Source organism: Microcaecilia unicolor, chromosome 2 (genome assembly GCF_901765095.1).
Source record: "Microcaecilia unicolor chromosome 2, aMicUni1.1, whole genome shotgun sequence".
Lineage (NCBI taxonomy): Eukaryota > Metazoa > Chordata > Amphibia > Gymnophiona > Siphonopidae > Microcaecilia > Microcaecilia unicolor.
Genome location: NC_044032.1, coordinates 286,740,652 through 286,759,496, shown reverse-complemented (window position 1 = coordinate 286,759,496; position 18,845 = coordinate 286,740,652). Strand labels below are relative to the sequence as shown.

The 18,845-nt window shown below is 41.7% G+C and overlaps 1 protein-coding gene across 1 annotated transcript in view; it reads right to left on the bottom strand.

The window, feature by feature from the left end:
- Positions 1-5,724: 5,724 nt before the first annotated feature.
- Positions 5,725-18,845, bottom strand: part of BNC2 (basonuclin 2) — a 727,828-nt gene continuing 714,707 nt past the window's right edge. Inside the window, exon 7 of the mRNA XM_030194228.1 lies at positions 5,725-8,502. Within this exon, the coding sequence (XP_030050088.1) occupies positions 7,854-8,502 (649 nt within the window). The 3' untranslated portion in view covers positions 5,725-7,853. The remainder of the gene's footprint in view (positions 8,503-18,845) is intronic.

The following is an 18,845-nucleotide window of genomic DNA, read 5'->3' as shown; positions in this document are numbered from 1 at the left end:
TGAACCAGGTTGCTCTTTGGGTACCGCTGCTATCAGTGATACCTGATAACTCCCAGCAGCCACCCCAGACCTGGATATCCAGTGCCGGTACCCAGGTAAGAGCCGGTAATAAATATCTAGATGTAATTTAGCCAGTGGTGGTCAGCATTTAAAGAAACAGTGACCACCACTCCCCAGAATATTGGCCCCCTTGTTTTTATTTTTTGAAAGGAGTAGGGGTTTGTTACATCACAGAAGACCTAACGACTTAACCACAGCTGGACAAGCCAGTTCTTTATCCAGCACCACAGCTATCAGAGACAATACTCATCACCACCACCACCTTAGGAATCTGGAAGACTGCGCATCCAAATCGCAGAAGAAATTTAATGTGGACAAATGCAAAGTGATGCACATTGGGAAGAATAATCCAAATCATACTTAGTTGGTGCTAGGGTCCACCTTAGGAGTCAACAACCAAGAAAAAAATCTAGTTGTCATTGAAGACAATATGCTGAAATCTTCCGCCCAGCATGCAGCGAGGCGGCAAAAAAAGCAAACAGGGTGCTAGGAATTATTAGGAAAGGGATGTTAAATAAGACCAAGAATATTATAATGCTTCTGCATCGCTCCATGGTGCAACCTCACCTTGAGTATTGGCATTTATTTCTGCTTGCCGTATCTCAAAAAAGATATAGCGGAATTATAAAAGGTTCAAAGAAGAGCAACCAAAATGATAACGGGGATGGAACACCTCTCATATGAGGAAAGGCTAAAGAGGTTAGGGCTTTTCAGCTTGGAAAACAGACGGCTGAGAGGAGATATGATTGAGGTCTACAAAATTCTGAGTGGTGTAGAACGAGTAAAGGTGAATTGGTTTTTCAAGTACAAAGACCAGGGGACACTCAATGAAATTACACGGAAATACTTTTAAAACAAATAGGAGGAAATAATTTTTCACTCAACAAATAGTTAAGCTCTGGAACTTGCTGCCGGAGGATGTAGTAATAACAGTTAGCGTATCTGGGTTTAAAAAAAGGTTTGGCCAAGTTCCTAGAGGAAAAGTCCATAGTTTGTTATTGAGATGGACATGGGGGAAGCTAACTGCTTGCCTTGCGATTGGTAGCTTGGAATGTTGCTACTAATTGGGTTTCTGTCAGGTGACTTGGATTGGCCACTGTTGGAAGCAGGATACTGGGCTAAATGGACCATTGGTCTGACCCAGAATGGCTGTTCTTATGTCTTTGTTATTCTCCTTTCTCTAGTCTATGACTATTTTATTATGCAGATTTTTAAAATAAATTTTATCCACTGTATAAATCACTTTGATAAGACAACTATGACACTAGCGTTTCCTTATTTATCATGGTTTTATTGTGTATCATGACCATAAAATAGCCATAATAACTGAAAGTTAAAACACATTCCAGGAGGGAGACATTTTGGCCAGTCCTGGATTTCTGCCAAACTCATTTTGGTGTATTATGGGACCTGCAGCTCTGACCTCAATGAATAGAATCATGGACTACAAATACTACACTGCTTTGGGATGTAAGTTTAAAGCCAGAACCGGCCAAAATGTCTCCCTCCTGGAATGGGTAACTTGGCAGCTCTGTGGGTGATAAGAAACCCATTACTTAACCCTTCCTGTCATGTTTTCCTTCACTTATGCCATATGGTGGTTGGGAGGTGGGGATAGTGCTGGGCAGACTTATACGGTCTGTGCCCTGAAAAAGACAGGTACAAATCAAGGTAAAGTATACACAAAAAATGGCACATGTGAGTTTATCTTGTTGGGCAGACTAGATGGACCGTGCAGGTCTTTTTCTGCCGTCATCTACTATGTTATCTCTCCTTTGTTTTGCTGTCCCCAAAATAGCTCTTAATTTGTTAACAGAACAGGAAGCATTTTTCAAGCGAAATAACCTTTTGAAATGGTCTAAGCTGTTGCTAGTTAGTTGTAATGCTCTGTGGTAGAAAAACTTTAAAGTTTTATTGAAAACTCAGACAAATGCTCCAGCAAATATCCCTTCAAAGCACATCATAAACTTTGCACAAAAGTTTTCTATTATTTTAAAGCAGCTTTCTGAAAGAAGGTGATTTGTACATCTCAGTTAATTCTAATGCAATGATCAAGCTAAATATGAGGCAGGTCAGTTTTATCCTGCAAGAGGCACAGGCCAGTACCACCTTCTTGCTGGTGAATTTTGTTTTGTTTTGTGCGTGTTTTTAAGCTTTCACAAATAATGGGGCAAGGAAAAAGCGACCTGCCTGTTCCTATGATGAGGGAAAAAAAGGCAAAAGGTATAAGAAAGTATGCCATATACGCTTCCTCTTTCTTCCCCTTTACCTAATTGACACAGAGGCTGAGCAGCTCTGGATAAGGGCAGAAATCTATGATAGCCATACCTGCTCTGCAAGTATAGGGGGAGCTCATTATGATTCAGGCTGGTTGGAAACAGCAGGCATTTTGGTTCACCTAATAGGTGTGTGGTAAGATGATTGTAAAAGCCATTTGTGTGTAAAGCAGTGTTTCAGGGGCAGAAATAGATACTTATTAAAAAGACCATTATTAAAATGACTTGGGGAAAATCCACTGCTCTTGCCAGGTATTTGTGACCTGGATTGGCCACTGTTGGAAACAGGACACAGGGCTTGATGGACCTTTGGTCTGTTCCAGTGTGGCAATACTTATGTACTTATGCACTAAGGGTAGCAACATCGCCTGTTTCTCTTTCCACTTCCTGCGCTAGCCCTTCCCGCAATGTTACTGCTACATCCTCTCCTTGAGACGTCTACTGCCCAAGCAGTTCCCTCTCGGCCTCTGCCCATATGCATGCCAGAAGAAAGAACTCTATTTTTCTGCCACCTAGACCACTGAGCTGCACCAACAAAAGCAAAGTAAAAAATAACGACATATACACTCACTAGCACGTCACAACCTCATCTTAGAACCACTTCCACTGCCTGATGGGGACATGCCAGGTATTAGTCCCCCAGAAACAGAGATACAAACAAGAGGGAAGAGGAAAGGAGAGAAGAGAGTAGGAAAAGTGAAGAACAAAAAATCATCATGCTTCTTTTCCGACTTCTAGAGACAGTACCTTACAAATTGCTAAATGTTTGTCAAAATGGCTTGACTAATTCAGAGGGGTTTATTTTAGGTGTGTAAAAGCTGAATGCAAGATGCATGCCAGTGTAAGAGTATGAATTGGGCCTACAGAACTTTTCACACAGCTACATACTGAAAGGACAGTGTAATGGACAGGGTGCACAATATCCATGAAGTGGGTCAACAGAATGATCTGATCTATAGATTAAGTACAGCTCAGATACCCTATACTACCTGAGATTCACTTACATTGATCATTTACTAAACAGGATCCCATTTCAGCTGTTACACATTTCATTCACTTGTTTTTAACTGCAGAATAACTGCATGCTTGTTGACTTGATGATTTGTTTCATGAACTGAATCGCAGAGAGAATGTCTTTCATTATCTGCAACAAGAAATTCATTCATGAACATGTGGCTTTTCACAGAAAGAACAGCAAAGCAGCACAAAGATTCTGACTGGTTCAGTAGAAAACCATTTGCAAGGAACAACCCTTCCAAGTCTATCTTCCTATCACAACTCATGTACTATTCATACCCTGGGGCACATACTTTGAAAATTGAACTTTTCTGAACACAGTGTTAGGCCAGGAGGGCAACTTTTGTTAGTATTTCATCTTGGTTCTTAGCGCAAACTACTAAAGTTATTGTGTTAGTCTGCTAAACTCCACAGAAGTAAGGATCAACAAACAAGTTGCATATGATGCTTTTTGTGTAGACAACCTCCCTGCATCTGTGATCACCCTTCAATAGCTGTGTGCTCTTCATTAAGTCAGTGAAGAAAGTGCATGATTACACTGAGTTTTCAAAGTTCAGAATCACCTAGATCTAATTATGCCTGCCTATGTAAGGAGGTTAGAGGTTAAGTTACAATTCCTGCTCAGTAAAGGTATGGAGTTGGGATTTGATAGAGCTGCAATTGTAGAACGACACATGCAGGCAACCTCTCATACCCAGCTGTAACTGCTCTCAAAAGCTAACCATAGATTTGTTGAGTTAGTCTAATAAAAAGGTGGAGGAGTATCCCAAGAGTTAGAGCAGCAGGCTGAGAACCAGTTTCATTTGTTGCATTGGTTCACATGACCAGAGCAGACATTGATGTTGAATGTGATCGCACGGTCTTTTTCAAGACCGCTACTTTATGTTTTTTGCTATAAGATACCTATTTTGGAGAGATTCCATCAAAAGACTCCTGAGGCAGGCCACTGACTGAAACACGGTGCCGTGTCGAGTCTTTTTATCAATACATTTTCTTTTAAGGAATCAGGCTCCCTGTCTTGTCTCTGGAATCCACTGTTTTCCCACTCTTTTTACTGCTGTTGCATCTCGTGGGATCTCAGAGTTCTCCACTTTGGTGGATTTCTACTGAGAACCAGAGAAGCCAGAATTCAACCCCAGTGCTGCTCTGCGTGATCTTGGCAAGCCACTTAACCCTCCATTGCTTCAGATACAAACTCAAATTGTGAGCCCTCCAGGAACAGGAAAATATCTACAGTACTATACCTGAATGTAGCTCATCTTGAGCTTCTAGTGAAAAGGGATGACTATATCCAAATAAATAATTAGACCTGTTGGTTCACCCTTAGTTCTAGATCACGTCCTAGTAATGTAGCTTGGGATAGAAACAGGAGTGCAGTACAAGTTCTGGCTCACAACTCTGAAAGTGAATGACAAAAACACACATGCTGTAAAATATACATGTGTGATATACAAACTGAACACATCTTTACTCATTAACAAACAAAACTAATTCAGATGTATGGAAAATGTCCAGAAAATAGTTACAAAGTATTCCTTGGCTCTTTTTATTTAACAGTAAACATGAGTGCTAAGACATAACTTTTCAGAACAGTTCTTTGACTAATTTCACAAACACTTTTGGTTTCCCCTAGCCCTGAATCTGAGAAGGTTGAAAGGCAGCTGGCCATGCAGGCCTGCACTGGTGCTGTGGAGAGGAAGCCTACCTATTAAGCTGGACTGCTGAGATTTGCACACTGTTGCAGAAATGGGGAAGAAAATGTAGCTGTAGGGATAACCCCTTTGGACACAAGGTGATTGATGTGTGGTTTAGCTCCGCAGGATGATTTTATTCAAGCCCTTGGCCAGCAAGGGGACTCAAATGACCCCCTGCAATCATTTTGGGAAAATGGGGTGGGTGGCATATAGGTGATAGAAATAAAATAAGCTAAAAGCCTTCTCAATTGGAAAAATCTGTTTTTCTTTAGTAACACCATCTGTTACTCTTATGTCTAAAGGTATGAATACTGACTTGTCAAATAACAATACTGACATACATGCATGTATGTATACATACATACACACACTTATTAATGAATACTGAAGGGTACGATATTTACAGGAAATAACATTAATAATCATTTCCTTCAACTAATTTACCTGAAGATTGGGATGAACATGAATCAAAATGAATGAGAATGACCTACAGCTGAAATGCTCACAAAAGTATTACTAAAGTCTCTGTCAACAAGAGAAATGTTCCGGGCCATTAAATATATTTAAAAAAAAACATGAAATACAGTTGCATGCTGAGATATTACTTGTTTTTAAAAAGGCAGACGACCCCCCCCCCCCCCCCCTTCCTCTCTCTCTCTCTCTCTCTCTCTCTCTCACACACACACACACACATAACCTGTTAAATTTGGCTGTAGGCTGCACTTGTAAATATCATTCAGTGAGTATTGTTGTTGTAACTTAAGCTGCCAATATGGTTTACCAGCTCTGACAACATGTGTAAACACTGGAAACAAGGAAATTTGAAAAGAACTGTCTCTCGGTCTTCCAAACTTTAATCTAGGGAGACTCCATTTCTTTTTTGTTTTCTCCCCCTGTATATCAAAGATCAAATGTATCAGGCTGGAACTGAGGAGGTGAGAGGAGGCAGGCCATGGAAAAGATATCATATGGTTTTGCTTTGTCTAGCTTTGTTCTGACATAAGTACTTCAGGCCCTATATTCAAACAAATAAGCTGAATTCCTTAATTTGTGCCCTATTTTTGGCTAAACCTAGGAGCCTAAGGGGGTCTTTTATTAAATGGCTTTGAGCACCGAATGCATGAATTAATGCATGTCAACCACTTCTGCACAAGCATGCCAAATATTCGCATGGCGGTTTAGCAGTTAGGGTGTGATAATTTGCATGCTAAGTGTTAGGGGTGGGAATTAGGCATATTGCAGTTCACACAGAAAATATACTGTACACTAAGTGGCAAAAGTGCTGTTGGTACGGAATCACTGAGTACCTCCTGAACAGGAGGTGCTAAATTCTGGGCTAATGGAAAACAGTGTAGATTTACGTTAATGAAAATTTCAGCACTGCAACTGCCCCCAATGATTAGTGCACAGCCTTTGCACTTCTTGGCATGTTAAGTTTTGCTATTAAGGCTTGTGAAGTGCAAAAACTTAGCACCCTTTAGTAAAAGGGCCCCCAAAGTTTACAGCTGAAAAGTCATCTTAATTAAATTAAATGCAGGTGGGTCACTGTGAGTCTAATTTATGAGCCTAGAGCTGAAAATCGGTGCTAAGCGCCAGCTTTTTCCTCACTTTAAATCCCACATTTTATGCTCCTAAATTTTGGAGAATAGTGAAACTTTGAGTATAAATGTAGGGACTCAGTCATAAAAAAAAGCCTATTCCGCGGCATAACTTTCAATGGTAACTGCATAAATCTTTTGAATACTGGGCCCTGTAATTTCATCTACCAATCTTATCCAAACATATTATCATTATTAAATCCAAAAGGAAAAACATGACCTCACCCTTTTGCATCACATAAACCAGTTTTGCTTCGATATTAGAATCAGTCTGCCATCCTTTCACACAAACTAACAACATTCGGCACTTAAAGAAAACCTAAGTTATGTTCTTCTTACAGATTTCCGCGGCCAATACATTTGGCTTGCGCTATAAACGACTAGGTGAAGGGCGCACTTCGTGTTTTTTCTGAAGCCTGTGCAAAGTTGGCAGGTTTTGTATTGACATTATTAACACTTATATTGGCAGGCATGCCCTATACTGATCAGCCACTTATTTCAAAGTGGGTCGAAAGCATCTTTCATACGATGGGAGCAGTTAAAAAAGAACAGAAAAAGGAAAAGAATGGATATTATTACACATCCCCTTGTAGTGTCTGGGGAAAAAAGTGCATGACTGGATTTATGTAATAGTACAAGACATTTAAAAAAACTTAGAAAATCAAGTGTCGTGAGCATGCCGACACTTCTCTGATCACTATTCTCTAGCAGGTAGTTAAAACAAGACCATGTTTTCTTTTTCTTTTTTAAATGTGCATTATAGGTAACATAAATGAACAAAGCTAGCCAGTAAACTATTTTTCCTGCATTTCTAACAGCTGGGTGTAACCATAAAATCAAACAAAATAAAAAGAACAACTATCAAATACAATTGTTTTACACCATAAGCCTCTTTAGGTTCAATATATCTACATATTAATCTGTCATGCTTATTTGAAAGTTCCCTCCAAGTACACAAAGACAGTTAGAAGTATTTTTTTCAGGCAACAGTCCTGGTTAAATCATACTCTCTCTTTGGGAGATAACCAGGAGCCTCAGTTCATTAGAAAATATAGGGACTAAATGCAATTCTGTTCTGTTTCTATGGGTCTTTTACACCCAAAGGTGAAATTTTTTTAAAGCACCTGTTGTTTAATCTTTTTGTTACAAAAGACTTTCCATATAAGGGCGATGTGTGAAGGTGGATGCCCGCAGCGTCCATGTTGAAACTAATCTATAGATGTGAAGGGAATGTTTTTATGGAGGTTAGGATTCTGACTGTGCCGATTCCGGCTGCGTACAGAGGAAAACATCATGTTGCATCCGGGGACTTTGCACTTGTGCATTTCACGCAGGTGCACCGTCTTGTAGTGTACCCGTAGAGTCCCCTTGTTGCTGTAGATTTTATGACAAATGTTACACGTGATCCCGCCGTTGCTCTGTAAAACACTGTGAAACATATTCGATTCTGGAACATTGGTGACTGTACCCATGGCCGGGTTAGGAGCCTCTGCCTTGTGTGCAGATTCTCCGCTGTCACTGGCCCCGTCAATGTCATCTAGAAGGATTCCCTCTTCACTGCCTGCATCAGATTCCCTCGAGGAATGAATACTGCTGCTGGATTGGATGCTGGAGGTGGTGCTCAGGTCTAGAACCATGTAGTCTTCCGCCATGCCTCTTCCGTAGCCATTGACGTGGGAATCTTCGGTGCCGGCTGGAGAGGCAGTATCTTCCCTCATGTCAAAGCTCATGTGGTGCTGACCGCCATAGATCTTCATCAAGAATTCATCACGGAGGGAGGGCTGAGATGTGTCTAAGCCCATTTCATCCAGTTCTTTGGTCAGTAGTTTACGGTGGAGGTTTATGTTGGCACTGTGTCTGAGAACAGAGAAGAGAAGCAAAAGAAAGCACAGTAGATTTAATTGCAATAGTCAGGTAGCAAAGTTACATTTGATTATCATTTTCTAAAATATAAGACACCTCTTCTTACTGAGAAATTAAAATATCACTACAGAAACAGTGAGAAGTAGAGATAGAGGGCTGAGGTTCTTTTTTATTTTTCTCTATCTTCCATTAGTTGTTTTTTTTCCCAGCGATAACAAGCTGAAAGCAGTTTTACAGTCAACGGTAAAGATCAATACCTTCCAAGACACAAATGTGGCATTGAATTTTTCCCTTAAATCCTAATTTGATCCCAAAAGGATTTCTTATTACTACCCAAGAACCACATCCTCCTCCAACACATTGTGTCATGGACACCAGTCAAGTGGAATGTAACATTATAAAAGTAAAAAACAAATAATAATAATAATAATCAAATACTGAAGGAATGCAGGGATTTAGTAAAGAAAAATTCTAAAAGCTGCAATCTATGTGAGAGCCAAAAACGTGGCTAGAAAATAACAACAAAAATTTCATGTACACATAAACAAAAACCCCCTGAAGACATGGAAAAGAATATTTTTTTAGTTAGTAACCCTGGCTAATCGTGTAACTGTATGCACAGATAAAAAGTACTCATGTCATTTTTCACCATCTGCGCTCGGCCAGATTTTCAAAGCAAAAGTAATGAAAACTGCCCCAGGAAAACTATGCACACACATTCACACCTATTTAGTGGGCCTAGCTTTTGGAAACAAAATGTGTGCAAATCCTGCCCCAGGAAGCCCTGTGAGAAAAGGTGCAAACATAATTGTGATATGCATGTACTATAATCTGCATTTCCACTGGTGTAGAAGGGCTGTACCCATAGAAGTGGCTCTGAAAATCGCTCTCTCTATAGTGAATTTTCAAAAGTGTTGGTGAGAGAAAACTGCAAGGTTATTCTTTAGAACTTAAAAAAACTAAAATGTCCCCAAACTTTCTGAGCTCATTGCCTACAATTTAAGAGAGTTCTTTGTTTTAGGACCTGAAGAATGTACATTAACATGCTGCAAGAAATGAGCAGACTGTCCTTGCAGAGGAACTGAGCCAACAAACTTTGAGGAGGCGGCAAAAAAGAGCAGGGTAGGAAATAATTAGCTTGATATTCAGAAAATACTGAGCACCTACATTGATGCCCCTAAATGTGTGCCCTATTTTCAGCCAAACTTAGGAGCATAACTTATCAGCTGAAAATTCATCTTATTTAGGAGTTTAAAAGTTATGCTCATAAATTCAGGCAGACCGTTCATTTACTTAGATTGATGAGCCTAATCTGAAAATCAGTGCTGAGCTCTTAAATTCTTTTCCCCAGTCTAAATCCGCCCCTGTTACCATCAACTGTTTATGCTCCTACATATGAGGCCAATTTATAAGCATAACTCTCAAAGTTCACAGCATAAATCCTTTGAATATTGAACCCAATATTGTTATGTATGTTTAGGTTGTTTTTTTTTAAGCAATCTCCAAATGGAAAAATAGAACTGCAATACCACCAAATATGTTTCAAAAACTCTTCTTTACTGTAGTCCCAAGAAGAAAATTTAGGGACCTTTTTACTATAGAGCATATTTACTAAAGTGTGGTAAGTTTGGCACTTATCATGTGTTATGTGCAAAACTGAATGTACAGCAAGGGCCAAGCGTTTGTGGAAAATGCAGGAGCTGTGCCCAGCATCTGCCCTGTAGTTACCTGCTATATGTAGTGGCAGATCACGCAGAAGTACTTGCACTATCTGACGCTACAGGTAAATGGTTCAGGTTCAGTCCAGAAGTGAAAAATATAGTGCAAAGCTGCAGCAGTTCACCCCACCACCCATCAGATCCTGCCCTAATGTCACATTCTCCTCTCCATCCTGACTCCGATGTCAAATTTTCCTCCTTGGCATGTCAGACCCCTCATGTCCCTCCCACCTCAAAATCCAATCGCCCTCCCTGGAGGGGGATCTGTCATCATGGGCAGAATTGAAAGGGGGATCTGTCATCAGGGGAAGGAGCGAGAGGGAGATCTGTCATTAGGGGCAGGATCGAAAAGGGGATCTGTCAATTGGGGCAGGATCGAAAAGGGGATCTGTCATTTGGGGCAGGATCGAAAAGGGGCTCTGTCATCAGGGGCAGGATCGAAAAGGGGCTCTGTCATCAGGGGCAGGAGTGAGAGGGAGATCTGTCATCAGGGGCAGGATCGAAAGGGGTTCTGTCATCAGGGGCAGGAGCGAGAGGGAGATCTGTCATCAGGGGCAGGATTGAAAGGGGGATCTGTCATCAGGGGCAGGAGCGAGAGGGAGATCTGTCATCAGGGGCAGGAGTGAGAGGGAGATCTGTCATCAGGGGCAGGATCGAAAGGAGTTCTGTCATCAGGGGAAGGAGCGAGAGGGAGATCTGTCATTAGGGGCAGGATCGAAAGGGGGATCTGTCATTAGGGGCAGGATCGAAAAGGGGATCTGTCATTTGGGGCAGGATCGAAAGGGGGATCTGTCATCAGGGGAAGGAGCGAGAGGGAGATCTGTCATCAGGGGCAGGATCGAGAGGGAGATCTGTCATCAGGGGCAGGATCAAAAGGGGGATCTGTCATCAGGGGAAGGAGCGAGAGGGAGATCTGTCATCAGGGGCAGGAGTGAGAGGGAGATCTGTCATCAGGGGCAGGATTGAAAGGGGGATCTGTCATTGGGGGCAGGAGCGAGAGGGAGATCTGTCATCAGGGGCAGGAGTGAGAGGGAGATCTGTCATCAGGGGCAGAATCGAAAGGGGTTCTGTCATCAGGGGCAGGAGCGAGAGGGAGGTCTATCATTGGAGAGTGGATCAGAAGGCTGGGGGGGGGAGGGGGGAGGTGCACCGCCACAGCACTGAACCTGTTGGCAGTTGTGCTATGGAATTGTTAATAACACAGCTGTACTTACCGTCTCCTCCTGACATGGCGGTAAGTTCAGTTGCGCCATTGGCATTTGTGACAGCTAAGGCACTGTACTGACCTATGCGCTGTCACCAACATCCACACCTCTGCTCCACCCATGTCATACCCACTCAGTATGGTAAGCAGGTAGCACGGATTTTCACTGTGCAGGCTGTTTCAACATGCACTAGGCTTTAGCGCGGGTCTGTGCTACTATTTACCGAGCGGTAAAGCCCATGCTAGCTGCATAATGCACATTAGTAAACGTGCCCCTGTGTAGTAAGTGCAAAGCCCATGAGGTGACTTGGGTGTTTGCCCGGCATCTGCCCTACAGTTATTGCACAGAACAAACATTTTCCATATGTTAAATGTATTGGCAGATAGTGTGATAAGAACAGTCAACTGTAGTAGGGATGACCAAAACAAACAAAATCTGGTACCAGATAGAAATCCTTTATTCAGTTATGTGATGCAAAAAAACTCAACATGGGCCACGTTTCATTGAAGTTGCCTGCATCAGGAGTCCATAGTTCTCATAAAATACAAACACCAAAGTGAGAAATTAATTTCTGCAGACATAGCTAAAATAGGAGAAATCCACAGTGTCTCTCTCTCAAAGGTGCCCAGCTATGCTTGAATGGTTTTTCTTCATGCAAGCATAACAGGCAGCTTTGAGAGAGAGAGATGCTGTGGTTTTCTCCTATTTTATCTGTGTCTGCAGAAATAAAATACAACCACCAAAATAAGAAAATAATCAGAACTATGGACGGCAGTGTAACATTGTGACCAAGTGGTGGCTGTAGCCAGGAGGCTGCATAGAGAGGAGTAACCAGCAGAAGAAAAGAGGTGTTGATGCCCCTGTACAGGTCGTTGGTCGGGCTCCACGGAGTATTGATTTCAATTTTGGAGACTGTATTTTGCTAAAGACTTGAAGTGGTTCAGAGAAAAGTGACAAAAATGCTATGGGCTTTGCACCAAAAGACCTTTGAGAAGAGACTTGAGGACCTGAATATGTATACACTAAAGGTGAGATAGGGGTGATATGATTCAGACGTTTAAATATTTGAAAGGTATTTATATGCAAAGAAACCTTTTCCAGAGAAGGGTATGTGGTAAAACTAGAGGAAATGAACTGAATTTCCAAGGGAGTCGACTTAGTAGTAATGTCCGCACCTCGAATATTGTGTTCAATTCTAGTCACCACATCTCAAAAAAGATACAGTGGAATTAGAAAAGGTACAGAGAAGGGCAACAAAAATGATAAAGGGGATGGGACAACTTCCCAATGAGGAAAGGCTGAAGCGTCTATAGCTCTTCAGCTAGGAGAAAAGACGGCTGAGGGGAGATATGATAGAGGTCTATAAAATAATGAGTGGGGTGGAATGGGTAGATGTGAATTGTTTGTTTACTCTTTCCAAAAATACTAGGACTAGGGGGCATGCAATGAAGCTACAAAGTAGTAAATTTAATACGCATTGGAGAAAATATTTCTTCACTCAATGTATAATTAAACTCAGAGAATGTGGTAAAGGTGGTTAGCTTAGTGGGGTTTAAAAAAGGTCTGGACAGTTTCCTAAAGGAAAAGTCCAGACCTATGCATCCAGCTTCTCCTATATAAGCACGCAACTTTGGAACGCACTACCAAACACCGCAAAAACAACATATGACCTACCAAACTTCTGGAAATCACTAAAGACTATCTTCTTCAAAAGGCATACCCTAACGATCCAACTTAAATGCCTGAATCCTGCAACACAATGATACTAATACTTGAACTGGATATAACTTAATGCTTCCTCCTTTCTATTCCCATATGTGTCTGTCACACATGCACCTTATTATACCATAATATCACTCTGTAGTTGTCATACCGGAAAGGTGATCGCCTCAAGGTACTATGTAAGCCACATTGAGCCTGCAAATAGGTGGGAAAATGTGGGATACAAATACAACAAATAAAAATAAAATAAATAAATTATTAAACTGACTTGGGGAAAATCCACTGCTATTTCTGGGATAAGCAGCATAAATGAATTGAACTTTTTTGGGATCTTGCCAGTGTCTCGTCTGTGGTCGTGACCACCCTCAGACTTACCCTATTTCTGGGAATCAGTGTCTGTGCTGGTTTCTGTCTACTTCTGAGTTGGCTCTGTTTCTTTCTCTGGGTGCTGGCCACTTCCAGCATGGCGCTGATTGCCTCAGTATACTGCACCTGTGTGGGTTTAACCTCTCTGTGCTTCAGTATACTGTTCCTGAGTTAGCTCTATCTCTGTCTCTGTGGGCTGGCTGCTCTAATTGCTTCACTACTCTACACTTGTGTGTATTGGGCCTCTCTGTACTTCAGTGGTCTGTTCCTGAGGCAGCTCTGTCTCAGGCTGGGTGGGCTGGCTGCTTCCAGCCTGACACTAATTACCTCACTAGACTACACCTGTGTGGGTTAGGTCTCTCTGGGCTTCTGTATGCTCCATGCCTGTGGCCTGAAGGGGTGACCTCATCTGTCAGGGCCTCCTTAAGGAACTGGTGTTCTAGTCTTCAGTGCCTTTGCATTGCCAATGCCTCCGCAGTGCCTTAGGTCCAAGGTTAGTGTGCTGTTTGCACAGTTAGCTTTCCTTGTCTTTTCTTGTGGGCTTTCAGCCCTTCTGTGTTTATTGCTCTGTGGGCTTCCAGCTCTTCTGTGTCTATTGCTCTGTGGGCTTCCAGCTCTTCTGTGTCTATTGCTCTGTGGGCTTCCATCCCTTCTGTGCCCATTGCTCTGAGGGCCTCCAGTCTATCTGCGTATATCCCTTTATCTGTGGGCTTCCAGGCCTTCTGGGTGTATTACTGCGGCCTGGGGGTTTCCAGCCTTTCTGTGGGCTTCTAGCCTTTCTGGGTGTATCTCTCTGACCTGTAGGCTTTCAGCCTTTCTGTGTATATTATTCTCTGTGGGCTTCTAGCCTTTCTGTTATCCCTGTGCAGTGGCTCTGCTCCCTGTCTGAGGTTGGTTAGCAGCTGATGCTGCAGCCATTTCTCTCCTTTCTGTTAGCTACTGTAGCTCCAGTCTTACCCTTCCTCTGGCAAGCGTATCTGTCATTCCCATTCCCTTGAGCTTAGCTTGTATGTAGCTCCTGTGTCCTCTTTCCTGCCAAGTTAAGCTTCCATGGACACCCTGCCTGCCTAGTGTTTGGGTGAACCCGGATCCAGTCAAGCTGTGCCAGTTTCCCGAATCCTGTGGGAGAAGCCTGTATTGAGTATCCTGCTTCTCAAGCCTGAACCCTGCTGTAGGACATTGTTCCTGGATTCCTTGTTGCTTTCCTCTTCAGCTCCAGCCCAGCCACTCCAGTCCTGTCTACTTCAGCCCGTCTTAGGGTTGCCTGTCTCCTGCTGGATGGTTTTGCCTGCTGCTGCCACCTCCGTGACAGCGGCCCAAGGGCTCACATTTCCCCGAGAGACCTGACAGCCAGGTATTTGAGGTCTGAATTGGGCTGGGTAGGAAGATGGCGGGGGGCGGGGGTGGTGCTGTTGGGCCCACTGAGCCATCAGAGAACACTACCCACAAGAGCAGGCCTCCAACTTGGGTACTTTTGTGCCACAAAGAGAAGACCTTGTTCTTTTGCAGCTTTTAGGAAAAATAACTACAGCTCTTTTTCATGTGCTTGTTTTCACATTTATATGCATTAATGAGCTGGTTTGCATGATTTTGCATCACAGCAGCTGATTACTGCCAAATTTACATTAACTCACATACAAAATTTACCACAATATGTATTGTTGTAACATGATTTTGCAAAAGTGCAGTTTGCACAAAAAATAGCCCAAAATGCCTGAAACTTGGCATTTTTTGTTTCCAGGTGTTTTCACTATTGTTTGAGCAAACTGCACTTTTGTGAAGTAATTTTACACTTTAAGTAAGTAGGGCTCTTGATGTTTCACAGTTGCTACCTTCTATAATAGACCTTTAGGCTTCTGCTGTTGTATTATAATATGTAAATGTGACATCCTGCAACACATTGCTCCAATTGCATCCTACTTTTAAACAGTATTTTGCTAATTACTGCATTTACTATCTCTTACTATTCCTGTTTATGCCTCTGGTCCTCTCGCTGTAAAATTATATTTCATCTAAAAACAGTCAAAAAAGTATATTAATTCCCTGTCAGAAACTGGTGAACTTCTCTGGAACATGTCTGCAAAATGAATTTGTTGAAACCTGTGGAAATTCTGTCAGTTCATTAAATTGATTGTCAAAATGTTCCAAAGAAACAGGGCACTAGTTTAAATGGCTCTGGGTAAATTTGGCAGCTAGATCCACCCTAAATTCACCAAGAACCATATTAACAAAGCAAATAATGGTAGATAGAGACCAAAATAGTCTACTCAATCTGTTCAACTGAGAGTCATCCATTTTGGTAGATGGCAACTTAACATCAGCTCTTCCTCTTTCTACACACTCCACCCCGTCTTCTCAACTCTTCTCCCACATCTGTCTCGATATCTGCCACAGTGATGGCCTGTACCGTGGCTGCCAATAGGCCATCTCAGACCTTACCATCTTCAGATTTGCTTCTTACAAAACTAATAATGAATCCAACACTCAGGACTCTCTTTGCTGTTATTATCAAGTTTTACAACAAGGTCCACAGCCTCGGATTATAGGACAGAAAAAGATGGCGGCTTGAAGGGAGCAGTGCGAAGTCACTCCGGCCCTACCTTACTTCTTGGAACTTGGAAATGTATTCCTTTTTGCTATGCCTAAAAGGAGAGGCAGGCAGCGCTTTGGCATTGCTTCGCCTGCGGTAATGCCGGTGGGACCTATGGATCGCTTCACTATTTAAGGATTGTTATTGGGGCCATCTTCTTCACTGCTGGAGGGGGCAGTGAGAGGTGACCCGCTCCCCCAGCTTGAAGCCAAAACATCTCTGAGCCCCGAATTACGGGAACTGCTGCCCATGCCGGCAGACGAGCAGAGGCCTGTACAGGGAACCCTATGTCCTGAAGAGGTGGTAGCACTTCCTGGACTGGGGTCAGCCTCTAGCGACAGTCTGACAAGCACTTCCGCACAGATGGGAGCGGGCGATTTTGGTGTGTCCATCGCGGCAAGGGAGAAACAAACTCTTGGTGGTTCCAAGACAGACTCTATCTCACTGAGTAAGCCGTTTTTGCCTACTAAGCCAGATACCATTACCTTGGACACTATTTGGGAAGCTTTAGTGGGTTTAGAAACATCTTTCTCTCAAAAATTATTATCAGTGTTTCAACAAGGTCAAATTCCTTCAGAGAAAGTATCTATATTGGAAAATAAAATTTCAACAATGGATAAAAAGATTGAAACTAATGTTAAAGATGTCCAAATTCTTCAACAAATACAAGTAAATATGATTAAACAGAATTTGTTGCTTCATAATAAGATTAAAAAATTAGAAAATCAACAGAGGTCTAAAACATTACATTTAATACATTTCCTAAACAACCCTTAATTGCTCTTCTCATAACCTTTAAAAAATATTTGTCTGAAATATTGAAGGCTCCGGAACAAGCATATCTCCCAATCTCTAAAATTTATTATCTATTGCCCTATATAAAGAAAACTACTGAACAACCTGTGGCTGAAGGATTTAAGTATTTTTTGAGAGTTTAAACCTTACACAGGCACTTGAAGATGACAATTTGGGTATTAAACCCACAACTTTAATAGTGACCTTTGTACTTTAACCCAACAGAGATTGGACTTTGAAACAATTTTTCCGTCACAGAGAAGAACTTTTTTGAACCATATTAGAATGTTTACAGATGTTTCTAAATTAACCCAACAGAAGTGTCAACTTTTCCTTAAACTTTGTCCACGAGTGGTAAGGGAGGTCTTTTCTGGCTGAATTTCCCCTGTAAATGCATATTGAAATTGATCTCAGTGAAATATGTATTTTTTGATCATATACATTTTACCTCATTCTTGGATTCCAAGATTGTTGTAACCCCACAGTAACAGTTACATCTACTCCGTAATCAATTTGAATATAATCCTGAATACTCCTTCCTAGCTTCCTTATATTTTTTGAATAGTGAGGAAACTATATTTTTCTTTCTTTTTCCTAGGTATTGTGTTTTGTTCCTCCAGTCAATTGTGGACTAAAGATGTAATAATAAAATATTTCTTCTCTTGTTATGTGATATATACTAATATTTAATATTACTTTTTTTCTGTATCACGATTTATTCTTGGAATTTAGATTGGTAATTTGCAAATAAAAAACCATGGCCCACAGCCTCAGAGGTTAGTGATGGTATGGCATGAAAAAATATCTGGCTTCCTCATTCTCACAGATGTTTGGATTTTACCTCGGATCCCTCCATGCAAGTCATATCCCCTCTTTCCTTGAGTCCGATGCTGTTGTACCACTTTACAGCCACTTTATACAGATTTCAATCAATGCCTTCTTGGAGATTTGATGCAGTTACACCACCAGTGGCTCTCTAAGGCCCCGACGCTCAAAAGTAAATGCAGGCATTAGCACCTGCATTTACCTGCACAGAATGTTCACAGGCCCGGAGTGCGGAATCAAACGAGTGCACAGATGAACAACGCAAGTAGCATGCTAATGTAGTCAAGCTCATGTTAATGAGGTCATTTTGTATTCCTCCTCAATGCTCAGAAAGGAGCGCCCGAAACAAAACTGCCTTACCGCTGCAAAAAATAATGCCAGGTTGGAGAAGGCATTAGGCTTTTGGAAGAATGATTCTCATGCTTCTCTCATGAATCTTTCTGCAAAATCTACCAGTTTTGATTGCTTTTGGAAGCAGAAGGTAGCCCGTGCAAGCCCTTAAGGGCCCAATCCCATATATGGTGCCTAAACTTAACGAGCGTTAGGCAATTATGCCTACCATATGTAAATCTATGTTTGGTATTTAGCATACGCTTAAGCATACTTCATGCAACTAAATCTATGCACGTCTATGTTCGCCAACGAAAAGCTGGTGTAAATCCCTGCATGTAGATTTACGTGCACTGGCCCATATTTTATAACAATGTGTGTAGATTTTGGAATGCCCATGAAACACCCATTTCCAAGCCCCTAAGCACACCCCTTTTTGCCTGCACATGTTAGAATTTAGGTGCAGTACATTACAGAATACGCTTAGCAATGTATGCACATAACTTCTAATTTTTGGCCATTAGTGCTCATTATTGCTTGTTAAGAGCTATTAACAATGCTTACCCGCTTGTTAAAACAATTAATCTAAATGCGTAGTTATAGAATATGTGTAACTCTAGGCGCACTATATAGAATCCGGGGATTAGCGCTGGTCGTGAGAAACAGCAGAGCAAAAGCACACATTGGCATCGTTTCCTGCATCTAAATTTAAAGTGTCCATGCTAAAAAAAATTTAAAACACCCAAACTGAAAACACATGCTGGTATCTGTTTCCTAGGTCTAAAT